This window comes from Ailuropoda melanoleuca, chromosome 8, assembly GCF_002007445.2.
Source record: "Ailuropoda melanoleuca isolate Jingjing chromosome 8, ASM200744v2, whole genome shotgun sequence".
Taxonomy (NCBI): domain Eukaryota; kingdom Metazoa; phylum Chordata; class Mammalia; order Carnivora; family Ursidae; genus Ailuropoda; species Ailuropoda melanoleuca.
Genome location: NC_048225.1, coordinates 40,135,718 through 40,153,956, shown reverse-complemented (window position 1 = coordinate 40,153,956; position 18,239 = coordinate 40,135,718). Strand labels below are relative to the sequence as shown.

Genomic DNA, 18,239 nt, shown 5'->3' with positions numbered 1-18,239 from the left:
TTTCACTTTAATGGACATTAAAGGTGGCCTACTAAATTGGAAAACTAAGAAAGTCATTAATTAACATTTAATTAAAACATGCCCTTTAGAGAAACCATTCATGAAGCAATTCTTCAAAACTAAGAACACAAAAACTTAAAATCAAACAGTAATTATGGAGAAGAAAAACACTGCAAGCTCAGTACTTCCGAGATAATGCTACATGTATGAAGCCTCAGGCATCTACACCTAAATAAAAAAGGCAAGTCATGCAACAACTCCAGATGAGTTTAAGTTCTAAGATACTTAGGCAGTAAGGAAGCAATCAGGTAAAAAATCAACTGCCTATGGACTCAACAATTAAAATAAAGGAAATATTAACGAAACCTAAAAACAAGCTAGACTTAGCTTGCATTTCAGAACTGAGGCCGCAAGATTATGACATAGGCAAAAGAATAAAAACAATACCAAATATGAATGCCTAATCAAAACTAATATGCAATGAAAACAAACAAAATCCTGTTAATGTTCTAAGAGACAACTTAAAAATACCTGGTAGTTATAAAAAAAAAAAAAAAAAAAGGGTACATAACCAAATGCCTTAAAACTGATACCAGAACTTCTAAATGAGCTTTTAAAAATTTATTTGGGTGTCATGCGGTTTCAGGCTGGGGAATGGCTGAATTTTTTCTTTAAAAAAGCAAGGAGTGGCAGAGCAATACTCCAAAGTCACCTTAAAATATTTCAAGAACTCTTTAAGGTTTTCTTCACCCTTAAATGGTTAAAGAATTGTCCAAAGAAAACCAAATAAGTTATACTTAATAAGAATTAAAATCTCTAGCATAAAATGATAAAATAGATCATTAGTCCTTTGCCAGTATATGGTTACAAGAAGTTACATCGTTGACCTATATAAACATACCTTTCTACAGTAGGTTGATTTCAATTTATACTTTTGTTTACAAGTTACTAGCTAAAATTATTACAAGAAAACTAGGGTAGGTTTTAAGAACTACCCCTCAAGTGTTCCACTAAAAAGGATGGTCAAATCAATGTTATACTTTAGGTAGTAGTATTGTACCTATTGTATTAATTCTTACTTTTGCACATGTCCTATGGTCACATGAGATTTTAACACAAGGCAAAGATTACTATAGGAAATAAAGACTTCTCTACTTTTTTTTTTCAACTCTTCTATAAATCTAAAATTATCTCAAGATAAGAGGTTAAAAAAAGTAAGAGCTCAACTCTTAGGACCTTACTATCTTTATAAACTAACAAAGGTACTGAACAAGAAAAAATAGTATTTTCTATTTCCCATGTTGAGTTTAGCTGTCAGCTTAGTTACCAAGTGTCTAATAAACTTAGTTTTGACTGCTTTGCTGTAGTAATATTTCTAGAGAAACAATGAACTTACCAAACATTTAAATTTTCTTGACAGATAAAGTAACACATTCTATTTAATAAAAACTCTGTCCCTTTATGTACGAGTCTAAGATAAAAATATTTAGATTTTTATTTGGGCAACAGTCAGAGGTTAACAGGAATGAGAGAGGAAATAGAATGGTCACTAATGTAACCACTATTGTAAGTAAATAGATAAGCTGCATCTCTCTCACATACACACCTACACACACACACACACACACACACAGTCAGTGCTTTGTAACTAACTTTCAGGTGAATAATCCACTTGCTTTAAATTAACAGTTCAACTGCATGTAACCTATTAAGATACTGTTTAGGGGAAAAAAAGTCTCAAGAAGAAAACATTAAAAAAGGTATATTAATCATCACCTCAAATCAAATCAAATCATCAACATCTCCCCTAAACAATAAACAAGATTTTATGTCTCCAATGAACTCAGGTCCTTAAATTATGTAAGATAACTTCTAAAAATTTAAATACAACCCCAAGTACTAGAAACTTATATACTGTATTTTGGCTCAATTGTACTGAAATTTTTACATGGTATTTCATTAAAATACCATGTGTCACGAAAGCCCAGTTGCCAGATTTTTTTATGTCTTTATTTGTAACAGAGCAAATTTAATAATTACATAACTACTAAAGGTAGTTAAGGCTAGGTGGGACATACTCTTTATTAACCTATACTTCTAAAATTGTACTTATGCAAATTTTCTTTGTAAGAATAAAAGAAAAACACTCAAGGGGCTTGAGAAATAATCATTTTAATCTACATTAGCATAATTCATACCCAAATTTCTTAAGTTATGCCCAAGTTTTGGCCTTCAAAACATTTCTTAATTTTAGTATTTTTGGTGAGCTCTGCATTGCCTCAAAAACTAAACTATCTTTAATGGGTTCAATTAGCATAAACAATCTACGTCTGGGATACCTTATCTAATGAAGTACAACATAGAATCAACTTTGTAGCACCTAGAACTGTTAAGCTGCTCATGAAAGCCTAAAAAAAAAAAAAAAAAAAAAAAAAAAACTCCAAAAGAATTCAGCTATTTTATTTAACATGTTAGATATTTCTCATAAAGCAAAGCTTAAATATTTAGTTTTTGATACCCTAATGTATTTCCATAAGCCTTTGAATCTATGATTTTATACATACAGTTTTCCATCGGGGAGGCCAGATATGTGTGTGTGTGTATATATATAATTTTACATGTAACTAATATTTTTAGAGGGTGCAGGCTATAAATAAGGTACGATTTAGTCATAACACCGTACAAAGACCTTATAAAATAACCAGGAAAGAGATGTTTAACATTATTGCTTAGTCTTAATAAAACAGCAAATTTTAACCAAATTGATACCTCCCTACTCTCATTTGTTTTCTATACATTTAAATCATAGTGCTTGGCAAGTAATATAGGTACTGCTATAATGTTTTAATTTAATTAGCTGTAAACAAATTCCAATTTGTTATTCAATGCATATATTCCCCTTTAACTAGCTCCTACACTACCTCAGAATTATTCCTCCTAGAAAAAGTAACCTTCCCGAGGATAAAACAATGCACAGCTTCATCTCCTCCTCAAAGATTTTCAAGTATTATAGGAACACAAACTTATGAAAAAACTAATTAAAAATCCGACATTCCATCTTGCTTTACTAATTACGGGATAATAGAAAAGATATGCGAACAAAACAAATGTTCTTTTACATTTCTCTGCTAAACACAGTATTATTCCAAGAAACACTGTAACTGTTTATGAGCTACTTTCTAGCTTTTCAAGTATAGGACATAACTACAGTTCTGTCAAGTGAGGAGAAATGAATACTCAAACTTAGGTAACTCAAAAAGACGACGGGAGGCACGAAAAGATAAACTGACTTTGGCTTTTAAGAACCTACCGTTGACCCTGAACTGCCAGATTCAACAACAGCAACAACGACAACGACGACAGCAACAACAAGAGAGGACAGCAGCAAGCCACCATTTTACCCCATAGTAAGAATTCTGAAATAGGCAATAACTTTCTTTCCCTGTCAACTCATTCTGTTGTATCTTCTTTTTGTTTTTCCTGCTTTTTGGTAGCAGGCAGTTCAAGGCTTGCCCATTGCATAGGTTCAGCTTTTCTCATGGTGATCTCAATCTTTGTTGCGGTCATAGTTACATAACTTCGTGTTACATCAATCACCTGCAATGTATCAGAGAATGACAGTTTTTTAAATCTTAGAGGAAAATGTTGGTCTTGTCTGTGCTAATAATCACAACTTGGAGCTTCTAAGGCCATTTTTATACCCAGATTTTAAGTTTTTAGTAAGAATTAATGGTAAATTATAGACCTATTTTGCATCATTGGTTTCTAAATTATGGGTGTTTTTACTGTACAAATTGGGTATTTTAAAGTCTTAGAAAAAATTCTGGATTGATACTTACACCCCATAATTTCACATTTTGATGAAATTCCTTCTCTCCTTCAAATACAATGTGCACATTTAACTGAAAAATATACAGAGAGTTAACTCATCAAATCCAAATCGAAGGAATAGGATTTAACAATGATTATAAAAACAAGATACTGATATAAATCATTTAAGCTATTTTAACGAACTTCCAATATTGTATATATATATTTTTTTGAGGAAACCATTAACAGAAAAGAAAAATTAAGTTTCATACTGAGAACTAGCTATTATTTGATAAATCTTCTAAGCTACTATAGTATCTCCAGAATGCTTCAGAAATAATTCTATTATGCAGAAATTTTCATTTAAAATAGTTTGACAGTAATTTCAAACTATTTTTTTGAATGGAAAAGATTAAAAAAATCTTAAAATTGACCCACAGTATTTTATAATATATTAATATAGAGAATAATGCATGAAGACAATTTTTTCTCAAAGATATTTAGTGTACTTACCAATGTACTATTTGCTTCTACTTGGCTAAGTTCTGGAAGTGAATTTTTAGCATACACTGAAATGGTGACTTCACCCCCAGTCTGATGCCAGTCATGTCTACATGGAACAACTTTTTTCCCCTATAAAAGAAGAAAAGCCTTATAAATTTACAAAGTGCCACATAACCTCTAAAAAGAGAGGAATCTGAGCCAAATAATTAAAAAAAAAATTACCATGTGCAGCTGAGCCCTTAATGTTTTTAACGGCAAACGACTTCTAAAATTCCCACCAAAAGGTTTAAACAATAACATACATCACAATACAGATAATCTTTATAGTCTTACAGTTGGAGAACATGCTTATTCGTCCATTTAATTTTTTTTTCTTTTAGGGCCATAGCATTAATATACATTGAAAAAGACAACTTAAGAATTCCAACTAAATTTTATCCTACTTTAACATTTCTGAGATCCACTAAGCACAGTCCTAAAAATGTTCTATGAAGACTAAAATAAGACATTTGCTTAGTGAAATAACCCAGATAACATCTTAACCTCATGCACAGAAATCTTCCACCTATTTTCTGTGAGAATTTGACTACAAATTCAAATTTCCAATTTCTACAAATTGGAACTAACTACTTATAGCTATCTGGCTGTTTGTTAGTTCGTTTTCCTCTAATAATAAAATGAAGAAAAAAGTGGTAATTTGTGGGTGTTATGTTTTGGTTATTATTATAGAAATAACTATTACCTACCAGTGGAACATTGCTTTATCAAGTACTATTTAAAAAAGAGACAAATTGTGATTTGTTTTGTAAATTTATGAGAGCAACTTAGTTACATAATGCAGGAAACTGTGAGACGCTACCACTGAAAAAGCAGTATTTACATTTTGGTATAATTATGCTAACTGAATTCAAATTACTTATATCACTTACATTTTTTGCCCTGAACTACTATAGCTCAGAACTTAATACCTGACAAGTATATGCATTAAAACATAACAAGAACATTATCTCATCAAGGTTATACTCTGAAAACTTCTGCATATAATAGAAAACAACATTTTATTTTTTTAAGCTAAAACTTTCAAAATTTTGGTCCTTGGAGAAAATACAGAGAGACTTTACTAAGTCTTTTTGCTAGTAAAACATTCCTGCAAGTTTTGTGGCGGACGAATTATTGTTACTTGAAGAATATATTTATAATACCAAAGCACGTTACTAAAAATCAGAAACTATAGAAAACTCAAATGTAGAACGAATGAATCCCTAAAGCAATCTGAAAATTTACCATTACTTTATAAGTTAAAAGACACATATAGTGAAAAAGTTCATTGTTAGTGGGGTGGTTACTGCCAACATAGCACATAAAACTAATTTAATATATTATAAAATACATTACAATAGCAAAGATGCACTTACTGAACAATAAATTGAATGCCTTCTTACAATTTAATGGGATTCTGGACACTTATTTCCTTAGTCTATATCTTTTTAAAAAGCTATCCAGGGAAGTAGGAACTAAAGCTTTTTTTGTTGTTTTGATAAACTACCCCATAGCAAGCAGAAGCATTCAAGACAATTGGAACAAGTTTGCCATCCTTCTCTTTGGCCGCTAGGTGGAGTGATTGCATCGTAAATGGCTGAGTGAAGTTTTCAGTGGCCAGAAGAGAATCTAAAGTCCAAGTGATTAATAACATCAAAGGAGTAGAAAAATGATTTTAAAAAAACAAAAAGTGGGAAGAGCCTATGCAATTACAAAATCATGCTTCAATCTTGGCAGAGGCTTTAAGTATTTCACAAAAACCTGCATATCTGCATCATCATACACAATGGCTACTTGGATCAAAGGGCAGCACTCTGGGAGCTTGACTCAAATTAATTTTAATTTTTAGGCACATCAAACTTTTGTTGTATGAGAGAGAGAAAAAAAATTTTTTAATTTCTGAAGACACAATAATCTTAAATCTTTAAAAAATGACAGATAAATATATCCCAATATGTTCTTATGAAAATACTACTTACAGCATCCTTTTTAGTCCACATGTGTTTCCCTGTTGTACAACCCTCCTGGGCTAAGAATGTATTGAAATCAGAAGTTTTTCTTCTGCAACAGCTCCAGTATTTCATCCTTTAAATTATCATAGAAAAACTTCAGAAATAAAATCTTACAACCACGTAAGTCCAGAAGTACAGTGACAGTGTGATTTTAAAAGATTAAGTGTGTGCAACTTAAGTATTCTACAAAGTGTTTCAGTTACTAACAGTTAAAACTTCCAGAAGACTAATCATTTTAAAACCAGAACAGCATTTACTGTAGCAGTTCTGGAGCTCCTGAGTAAAGATGCTCAAAACTGTCACAAAATTCCAAATCTGTTTTTAACTAACTAACAGCTCACATTCTAGTTTCCTCATAAGGCTCCCAAAAGGTGATATGACCCAAGATTTTAACAGAGTTGAAGATTTTAACATGGTACTGCATTTCTATAAACTACAGCATAGTACGGAAGAGGGGCTAGATCTCAGTTGAGGGCTGTGGAAAGTGTGGATTTTTTTGGATGACCCAATACTGGTGTCTTAGTGCCCCAGGGTCAGTAATTCTAAATGTCCAGCAATGCACAGAACAGTCCTTCAAACTAAAAACTACCCAGCCCAAACAGAGTATCCCATTGAAAAATAAGGGAATAAGGAAAAACATGAGGTCTGAATCACAATGCCACTTCACTGTAATAACTGTTTGTTTTCTCATATGTAAAAAGACAAAACCCACATTCTAGATTATTCTAAAGATTATATGACAATGTAAGTAAAATACCTAAAATGTTGCATGGCAAATAACGTTTATAGGTATATTAACTTTTCTAACCTCTACCATGAAGTTTTAATTAGTCATGTATAAGTTACCCTTCATGAAAAATAGGTACTCCAGAATGATATACACAGACTTCTTCTAGACTCTGTGGACCCTGATATGTCTAAAAGAGAAAAAAGAGGGAAAAATTAGCTTCACATCTTAATATCAGATTTCATAAACATTTGTAGAACTGGTGACGTCTAAAACTATGAAAATGCTCAAAAAATAACAATTACCTAGAACATTCATAAATTCACCCCAGGCCATTCCGATAAGGAATGAAAAATGATTCCTTTTTAGATATGCTTAAGTTTTAGTTCCCTGTGAAAAAGGCAAATAGGAAAGTGGACAATGGGATATATTAAGATGCTTTCAGGCTTTCAGGTATGCGATCACAATTCAAGCATGTTCAGGTACTTAAATTTACAGAACAATATTGAAACCAAGGGATTAGTATTCTCAACGGAAATACAGGTACAGCATGATTTATGTGTACAGGAAACTCTGTGTGGGCATTACGAATTAATAAGCAATTCTGGAAGTTCTACAGTGTTGTTGATGTCTTATCCCTAGGAAGGGTAAAATGAGCTGCAGACCTAGAAATATATCCAGGGTTTGTCTGGAAGATCCGGGCCCCATTGCTGCTGTAGGTGAAGGCTCTACAGATGAATTCACAAAAAGTTATGTTAATAAAACACAGATGCAGCCAGCAGTATATTTTTTACTTTGGTATTTATAGCAACCACCTACAAGTACAGAAAATAAAATTCTGTATATTTACTTTTGGTAAATCCAAAGTATTGCCTGTGTACATCTCCTAAAGAGATTCCATAAGCAAATAAAAATCAAGTTATGTTAGATTCTGAACTTATCACTATTGCCCCCTCAACTCCTACTCTCCTTCCCACCTTATTTGATGGCACCATATGCATTCAGTCTCCCAAAGCAAAACTGCAGTTTCCTCTCCCTCCATCTATGTTTTCTATCATGAAATCCTGTCCATTTAGCTTGAAAGTATCTATCAGTTTAATTTGCTAACTTTCCTTATGATCACTAGCAGATGTTAAACAATGAGATGATAGTAACAGATTCTAATTCTTTTCTCTGCCTTCCATGTCTGTACTCTACTCTCTAATTAAAACACATATCACTCTCTTGTAATCGTCCTTTAATTATATCTACCTCACACCTTACACAGTTATCAGCTTCAGGTGGTTTGTACATTTTAACGTGCCTCTGCATATGAGAAAATATTCACAGTCTTCAAGTAAGCAAACTTCTTAAAAAGAATACGAAGAGCACTAGTCAAACAAAATGGCAAATCAGGTTCCATTAAAATTAAACAGCCTCTGTTTATCAAGTCATTAAGACAGTGAAAATGTAGACTGTCTCTCTCTGGTTAAAAAATAAAAAGAATTTCTAAAATCAGCAAGAAAAAGCCAACTGATAGAAAAATCTGTAAAAGATTTTGGACATTTCACAAAAGAGAATATCCAAGTGACCAATAAACATACAGAAATGTACTCAATCTCATCGTCAGAAACGTGCAAATTAAAATCACGATGGGAACACTACACACTAACCAGAATGGCTAATATACAGAAGAGTAATAGTACAAAGTGTTACGAAGGCGCAGAACAAATGGAATCAGCCTCATATACTGCCGGCAGGTGTGTAAATACAACCACTTTGGAAAACTATGAGGAAGTATCTGTTAAAGCTGGACATACACACACTATGACCTGGCAATTCTATTTCTAGAATAGAAATGTATCCAGGTGTCCCGAAAGTCAGGCACAAAAATGTTCCCAGTAGCATTAAACAAAAAAACTTAAAGGACAACAGAAAGTGTAAGTCAACTGGAAACATTCACACAGTGGAACATTTTAAAGCAATGAAAACAAACTATGGCTACGTGCAACAAAGATAACTCTAACACACATTTCATTAAGCCAAGGAAGACAGACGCCAAGAATACCTGGTCTACGATTCTACTCACATTAAGCTCAAAAATAGGCAAAAGTAGTCTATAATGATAGAAAAATGTGGTTACTTTTGGGAGAAAATAATAAATGGGAGAAGGTATAAGGAGGGCTCTGCTTTGCGAAAATCCCTTGAGCTATAAATTTACTTACATCTGTATACTTTTAAATGGTATATTTCAATGAAAAAGACCAAATAATAGCCTCTCTAATCTACAGTGAGATCTAACTTTTGAGCCCTGTAAAAGCCTTTAAAGATCTCGCCCCTACTTCTGTCTTTTAATCTCCACACCAATAAATTTTATACATTATTGACTGTTTCTTGTTTGCTGTATACTGCTATCACCTCTGCTTGAGATATCCTTTCCCTTTTTGTCCATTTACGGAACTGACATTCATGTTTCCAAATCCATCTGAGGTCGTTTCTCTCTGATCTTCTTGCACTGCCCTCCACACCCCAGTACTCAGTCGCTCTCTTCCACCTACTACTTCTACCTTACATGCATGGAAATACATTTCCATTTACATCCCTAAATAGGAAAGATGATCTCAAACTTAACATGAGGGAAAATTACAAACCTGCTCCCCAAATCCTGTTTTCTCCTTCTTGGTTAATGGTGTCACCAGTCACCTAGCTGCTGGAGCCCCAAGTCCCCTCCACTTAAAGTTCATTAGCAAGTCCTGCTAATATTCCAAATAGTATTCGTTCTGCATGATTTGTCATGAGCCAGGCAGGCACCTTTCTAAGCATTTAAGATACAGCAAAGAACAACAAAAAAAATTCTGTCCTTGTAAACCTTACATGAGAGGAGGAAGGAAAGGGAAAGTTAGATCATAAGCAAATACATATCAAAAGAAATAGCGTGTTATAAGGTGATTAGTGTCCTGGAGGAAAAAGGACAGTTGAGAGTGGAGATGTTGGAAGGCATGCAATTTCACATAGAGGGGTAGGAAAAATCCTCACTGAGATGTCTGAGTAGATCCCACATTTAACCACTTCTAAAAAATAAGCCCAATCCCACTGCTTGGTCTTCCACATTGCATCCTAGCTGGTTTTCCTTCCTCCAATTCCCAGTACTCCATTATATTTGCCAGGTTATCAGCCAAAGAGATCCTTTTAAAACCCCTCCTTAAAATAGAGAATGTCTTTCCATTTACCGGGGGGTGGGGAGCCCAAACCCCTCATTGTGCCCTGTAAGGACTGCCATAATCTTGCCTATCTCATTTATCCCTACTTTTTGTATTTCACACCCCTGACCAAGCCCCACTGCCCTTTCTCATAATTTCTTGAAAAGCCAAGCTTTAAAGGCTCTACACATACTGCTCCCATATAAACCTGAAGGTTTACATAACTCACCTGCTACATTAGATTTCTGATTTAGTGTGAGTTCCCAAAGGACTTTCCTGACAGCCTTATTTAATAGCTTTACTCTCCTTGTTTATATTTTCTTCTTATCTACCCGAATTGATAATATTTAATTACCTATGTGTTATCCTTCTCCCTAAATTAGACTATCAGTTCCACAACAGCAGAAATTTTTGCTTACTTGATACTGTATTTCCAGCCCCCCAAACAATGTCTGGCACACAGTAAGTGCTTAGTAAATGCTGACTGAATCAGAATTACTTATTCCATGATTCTGTCAGGTATGATGTTCGTCAGAGACAGAGTCTCTTATCCATGTTCACAGCCCTAGTCCATAGCACACTGACCAATACATAATAGGCACCCAAATGTTTGCTGAACTGAATGAGTAAATTGCACCCTCTTCTTCAAAAATTACAATTTTAGTTCCATGACACAACACAAATTTTACAATATATACCTTTGAACACCCTCCATTTTTACATGAGGTCCCAATCTTAATTTCATCACTGTCCTCTTCTAAAACAAAGAAAAGAAAATCAAATCAGAAACATTAAATACTTTAGTTAGTCATGCTTAAATAACCTTTTTCATAAAATATTTGAAAAAATACTAAATCTAAAAAACACTGACATTTTAAAATAATTTTAAGTTATTAAGTTTTCCACGTGACCTTTCAGGTAATATATTTAAAAAGCTGATAAGAAATCAATTATTGTGATTAGGTTTTGCCCATGTCCCCGAATGATGTATGACACATTTATATTCTATACTGCAATACAATATCCAACATCTTAACCCTATAAGAGAAATAATGAAAGGGGTACTACTTTCCTCCATGGTATCGAGTGTAGGTCAGAATACATTGAATATATTTTATATCATGCACAATGAAACGTTTACAATTATCAAATAAATTTACCAATTAAAAAATAATGAATCATAGAATAAAAAATCTTTAAGTTTCTCATTTTAATAAAGATGTTATGGAATAAACCACGAATTCATTGTTGGTATTACTAGTATTTAGAAAACAAAAATAAATTCTTTACTATAACGCACTACTTCTTCATATTCATAGTCACTGAACTATACTGCTGTCTCTTTTAGATAACTGGTTAATTGTACAGGAAAAAAAATACAAAATAAAATCTTACCTTTCTTATTTTCTTCATTCCCCGAGGACAGTTTAAGTTTATCAAGTGCTTGTTTTAGGGAGGCAGATATTTTTAATTCCAAGTTTGTCATTGGTTCATCTGGGCTGGAGAATTTTTAAATTTTATTACCATTATTGATGTACCAAAATATATATTTTTACTAAAATAAATATACTAAGAATCTATTTATAAAAAGCCAAATGCTTTGTGAATCAAGTTATTCCTATTTAATGGTATTTTACAAATAACTGCTATATGTATCCATACTTTCAAGTTTTAACAGAAAAATTATGATACTAAAATATTAAGACTTGGGCACCGTGTGGCTCTGTCGGTTAAGAGTCCGACTCTAGATTTTGGATCAGGTCACGACTTGGGGTTGTGAGATCGGGCCCTGAGTCAGACTCCACGCTGGGGTGTGGAGCCTGTTTGGGATTTTCTCTCTCTCCCTCTGCCCCTCCTCCATAAATATATACATAAATAAATCAATAAAACATTAAGTATCAAATTATTATGCTATTGCCAACATGGTAAATTATTAATCAGTAGGCCTAATGGGAAGGATGAAAAGAATAGGAATCCACGTTTGCCAAGAAGGAACCATGACGTACTTTCACATTCCACACCTAAGCAAAACGCTGAGCATACAATTAGCAGGCAACAATTACATTCTAAATTATTCCATATTCCTACCAGCGGAGATAATTCACTTTGTGTGGACACTGGTTATATGCACCCATACATTCAGATAAAATTATATGACAAGGCAATTTCAGTAGGATTAAAAATCAGTAAAACACCCCCCAACATTTCATAATGGTGTTATGTGTACAATTTATTTAAAGCCATTAAGTATTACAAATATTAATAAATGCAACAATAAAAATAGAAATACTAGGTTATTCATTCCATGTCCTTAATGAAAATAACTATTGTAGGAAGATGCAGGAAGTATTAACACAGTACATAAAAACCTATATTCCCATTATCTCTACAATACTACCAAATGAATTTATGGAAAAATACTTAATTTCTCTCACTTCTTAAGTAAATTAGTAGTCCATTAGTTAAGATAAATATTAACTCATTCTGCTAATTACAGTAGACACCACTGTAATACTTAAGAATGAGCCATGACAAAGTTGTCTTTTCCTCATAAGTTTTTTTATAACTGGCAAATCAAGCAGCAAGGCATTTGATAAAGTCTCTCATGATTATGAATAAGGTGGAGATGGAATAAAAATCAGTTTAAGTAGTCTGGCTAAATGAACAAATGTCAAAAAGTCTCTCAGGCTTCTTATGTTGGTCCAGTATTACTCAATATGCTATAAATTTATTTAAGATCAATAAAAGAAGTCATGAAAACCATTAAGTCCATTATGGGAATAAAAATATCAACCGGCGCGGGGCGGGGGGGTGCCTGGGTGGCTCAGATGGTTAAGCCGCTGCCTTCAGCTCAGGTCATAACCCCAGGGTCCTGGGATTGAGCCCTGCATTGGGCTCCCAGCTCAGCGGGAAGCCAGCTTCTCCCTCTCCCTCTGCCTCTCCCCCTGCTTGTGCTCTCACTCACTCTCTCTCAAATGAATAAATAAAATCTTTAAAAAAAAAATTTCAACTCGGGCCATATTTGAGGCCAAAAACCATCTGTTTCCTAAGTTTTATATTTTGGTTCTGAAACAATACTCAAGTGCAACATGAAGGAGGCCCGGTTTAACAGTGGCAGCCAACATGCGTGTGTGAGAATGTAAAACAGAGTTTAACTGGCCAGAAGGTAAGTATGAAGAACCTGTATAACTCTACTGCAAAATGAGCAAACAGTGTTTTAAAAGTACTTTAATAGATCTGCCATCTAAATCAAATAAATAAAAAAGTTTAATAGTAATAATAAAATTATTGGTTTTCAGGTATCTGAAAGTAAAAGAGGAGGAACTAGGTTTGTTCTAAGTGACAAAATACGGACAAATGAAAGAAACAGAATTTGGCTCAATACAAGGAAAAAAATATACACTTAGTAACAATAAAATGGACACTTTAAAATTTGAAAGGAAGTAAATATCCTCTGTCAGGAAAGTCCTAGAAGATATTCAAGAAAACAGCAGAGGAAAGATGAGGAAGGTGTCTAAAGTTCTTTTTCAACTCAAACGGATTCTCTGACAATTCCTTTCTAGAATTTCACTATGCCACAGTGAAAAAGACATGTCAAGTCACAAGACAGATGTGGGCTCTTCTGCTTTGGACACATTATGATGATATACTGAACAAATATGCAATGAAGTTTATTGTGTCCACACTCTCAAGCTGAAGGGGGAATAAAAATGGAAGGTATACTTAAGAGAAAATCAAATGATAAAAAGTCGGTGACCTACGTAACAGCTATAAATGGTATTACGTAAAATCATAAAATACCAAGAACAAATGCTACTATTCACTCGTGACAAAAATATACAACTGTATAAAGTGTACCTCGGCCTCTTTATTGCTTCTACTGGTTTAGGGGCTTGAATGATGTGCTCCTGAAACTTGGGTTTCAATTCAGAAAGTTCTTTCTTCTCAGTAGTCTTGACTTCAGGTTTGACTGGCTCAGGTGGCTTCTCACTATTATGCCTGCCTTTCGTACAGCCCTGTTAGGAAAGATAGGAGTTACCCGATCATGTGGTTCACATGCTATGATAGAAAAATTAGTTTTCTTTATTAATAAATTCTATTGTACATTTTTTCCACACAGACATATTTAAGAGACTAAAAACAGAACCCTAAATTTGCAATATTTGTAAATAAGTTCTTACATCTTAATGTATTTTAAAAGAAGCCTTTGAATTACACTTCATAAATATCAACTTACACTATATACACAGCATAAACATTTTTTTCTTTTACAGTAAAATTCTGGAACTCTCACATGGAATTCTACAAATTATTAACACAAAAGGGTCTTGATCTGAGCCCTAGTTCTTCTACTATTAGCTATGTGACCGTGAGCAAGGGAATCTTTTTAAACTTCAGTTTCCTCAAAATGGAGGAAATGGCACTTAAGATATTTTTGGAGAGGATTAAGTAAAACAGTATTTGTGAATCTGGCAGGTGAGTCAAACATGCACTGTCACATCCCTGAAATCATAACTTTAATGGCATGTCATTTCCTTAACAGCTTTTGTTTTCTCTCTTAAGGGTACACAGAATAAATGGTACATCTTGATAGAACTTAGATTTGATAAGTATCTACTGTTCCTCACTATAAAAATGCCTTAAATTGCTACCTACCACTTCCTTCTAGATACACTTTAAAGACTACTCATATCAAGGACAAACCTATACTGACAGGTGGCTAATTAATATCGTGAAACTTTTAACTCTAAAACGGGAAAATTCCTTATTTTAAATGCTGTCAAGGGAGGTGAGCTCCACTTGAAAAGAAAGGTGCAAATTCACAGACTACTCAACAGATGTCCCAAATCAGACTCCTCACATCTGGGGCTTCCCATTATTGGTACTTTCTCAGGAGATAATCTAGGAAAAAAATCAATACTTACTGCAATGCTTAAAAAATCAGAAAAATCGGTTGTTCTTCTCTTACAGCAAGACCAACCCTATGAAACAGAAAAAAACTGAAAATTGAATTTGCGTAGAACCACAACCCACGAAGAGTCTATCTGCACTCATGTCCTTGAATCTGGCAATGACTTGTACATATATAGATTTCACAGCTGTGAGTGTTATAAATGATTCATCTAATCGAGTGAAATGATTTTTAGTTTTTGATTAAAAAAAAGCTAATTAACCAATGTTAAAGGTGATTTGTGTTGTGACTGATCACAAAAGGAAGCACCTTAAAATAGGGAAACAACAACTGCTTCTTTTTTCAAGACTAGTACTTGATTTTTAGAAGAGAAACATTTTATAATTTCTAAAAACATCATATATTTTAAAGGATCTGGGGAGTAAGTGAAGTGCTTTACTTTAAAAATCCAGTAAGTTAGAAACATTAATTATAATAGTTCAGCTTCTGAAGAACTCACTGTAGGTGTTCCCCAACAGTAAGCATTCCATTTTCAGAACAACATAGACTGATTAGCATAGCAGCCTAAGAAATGTTAGGTCTTTGAAGGTTAAATGATCTTCTTAGTGACAAGCATAAAAATACAGAAATTGCAATGCTGTCTGTGATTTCTAAACAAAGTATCAAGTGGCTTACCAAAAAATGGCTTTAAGCTGTCATCTGTAATTCCAGTGTAGTACGAAGAATAATAAAATAAAAATGCGGCAGTTTCAAGACTTGGGATGTTCCAAATTAGACTAAAGGCTAGGATTTGCACCTATCCATCTGGGCACTGCTTTTCTCAATATACTATATGAAGAGTTTGGTAGGGACTGTTTTCACACTACGCAAAATTATTTTAAAGAATTAGTTTAACGAAAACATTAAACATGCTATAATTTAAATTTTCCTTTATTTTGAAATTGAATTCTCTTTTACTCTGAATTGATACAGATGAAAACCTACTATAACCTTAAAATATAGTATTTAGTTAGCACTAATAATATAGTCATCAGACAAGTTTTTCTGTACAAGAAAAAGCTTTATTTATTTTTTTTAAGATCGTATTTATTTATTTGTCAGAGAAAGAGAGAGACAGCACAGGTGAGCACAAGTAGGGGGAGCAGCAGACAGTGGGAGAAGCAGTAGGCTTCCTGCTGAGCAAGGAACCGGACATGGGACTCGAGCCCAGGACCCCCGTTAAGCAGACGCTTAACCAACTGAGCCACCCAGGCATCCTGAAAAAGCTTTATTATCTTAATCACATATAAAGAATTATAGCAGATAGTCTGGGGATACTGGGATACATACATGATACATACTAGTTGTTCCCAAATGCCAATCTGGGATCTATGGCAGTCCTCAGTAAAATAAAAAAAAAAACAACAAAAGACAGAGAAGTGGGGTGGCTCAGTTAAGCATCTGCCTTCGGCTCAGGTCATGATCCCAGGGTCCTGGAATCGAGTCCTGTATCGGGCTCCCTGCTCAGGGGGGAGTCTGCTTCTCCCTCTGCCCCTCCCCCTGATCATGCTCTCTCTCAAATATATAAAATCTTAAAAAAAAAAATGAAAGACAAATTTAAATATAGAGTCTAAGATTGTCATTTCTTAATGAGGACTGCCTCTCTTCTCTGTCTATGCCACTTATAATTTGAATATTAAAATGTTTTCTTTTGCATATGCAATGTTTATTTATCAATAATCCGGCAATAGTTAGACATTACACTGATTTATCTACTTTGTCTACCTATTTGCGATGTGAAATCCAATAGTCTTAGAAAATACAGGTCTTCAAGAAATGTTTATAGAGACAATAATAAACAGCAGGATTGGAAAAGAGAGAGAAACAAAAATACTTCAGAGTGAAATCCTTAAGATTAATTCAACAGGGTGATTAACAGCTGGGTAGTTAAAAGAAAAAAAAGCAATGGACTGAATGAAGCAGCAGCAAAGCTGAGATGCAGGCTATTTTTGGAGTAAGAGTCCACTTTAAAAACTGGTTTGCAGTCGCAAATGAAATGGAAATATTCTGCAGAAGCCATTGGCACAGAGATGACATTTAAGGACAGAAACAAATGAACTAAATGAGAGAAAATAGGAAGCTAAAGACAAAGGTGAAATACGTCTATGGTTAGGAGATAGAACCACAGGAGAAGAAAGAAAAAGAAAAACATACAGTTAAGAAAAATAAATCTAGAATAAATGGCGGTCCAGGTAAGATAAAATCCCCTCACTCTTCTGCAAAAGTACATACTCCAACAGAACCAGTTTCCATCCCCCAAAAGTTTGTAAAACAGCTAAAAAGATGTAAGAAGAGTCAGCTTTCAACTTGCTTTCAAATGGTTGTTCTGTTTTCCTAACTTAGCACTAACCAGACTAACAAACTTGGTATCTGCTTATATATCTTTATTAACACTTGGCTATCTAACAGTTAAACACCATAAGGGTCCAACTACTCCTTGGAAGATATAGAAATTCAAAAGGCATCAACAATATTTAAACATGTAAGACTGTTTATGTTCCTAAAAACAAAGTAACAACACCTAAAACCATGGCGGCCACATCACAACATTTTCTTTTGAAATACACATTATCTTTTGAGATAAATGTTACCGTAGTATCATAAATTGTAAAAGATTAATAAACACACCAAGGAAAATATGGCCAAACGTTTTTTTATTTCTCTAATTCTCCAGAAGGAAGAGGAAGTACAGGTGGAAAACAGTGGTATCTCAAACAGTTTGGTGCCCTTTACTGTTTGTAACAATCGTTCCTTAAATTCAGAGCTGCTCTTATTACACAGGTAGTTGCCCGACAGACTAAGAAACTAAGATGCAATACACTGCTTTCACTTTCCCTCAAGATTAAAAAGAAATGAGGACTATAGAAAATGAGAGTTGGAATGGAAATAACGTAATTTTTAAAACCAAGAAAGACCTTAAGATCACCATCTACTGCCTTTGCCTTTAATGGCGTAGTTGCTGAAAGCACCCCAAAATGGTCATTAAGAAAACAAAAAGTCAAAAGTTGAGAAAAAAA

General features: G+C 33.8%; 1 protein-coding gene across 1 annotated transcript in view; it reads right to left on the bottom strand.

Moving 5' to 3' along the window:
* Positions 1-1,166: 1,166 nt before the first annotated feature.
* CHORDC1 (cysteine and histidine rich domain containing 1) overlaps positions 1,167-18,239 on the bottom strand; it is a 20,759-nt gene continuing 3,686 nt past the window's right edge. Inside the window, exons 2-10 of the mRNA XM_034667590.1 lie at positions 15,197-15,253; positions 14,130-14,287; positions 11,667-11,770; positions 10,970-11,028; positions 7,212-7,282; positions 6,333-6,438; positions 4,324-4,443; positions 3,840-3,902; positions 1,167-3,597 (exon numbers count right to left, since the gene is read on the bottom strand). Of these exons, the coding sequence (XP_034523481.1) occupies positions 3,451-3,597; positions 3,840-3,902; positions 4,324-4,443; positions 6,333-6,438; positions 7,212-7,282; positions 10,970-11,028; positions 11,667-11,770; positions 14,130-14,287; positions 15,197-15,253 (885 nt within the window). The 3' untranslated portion in view covers positions 1,167-3,450. The remainder of the gene's footprint in view (positions 3,598-3,839; positions 3,903-4,323; positions 4,444-6,332; positions 6,439-7,211; positions 7,283-10,969; positions 11,029-11,666; positions 11,771-14,129; positions 14,288-15,196; positions 15,254-18,239) is intronic.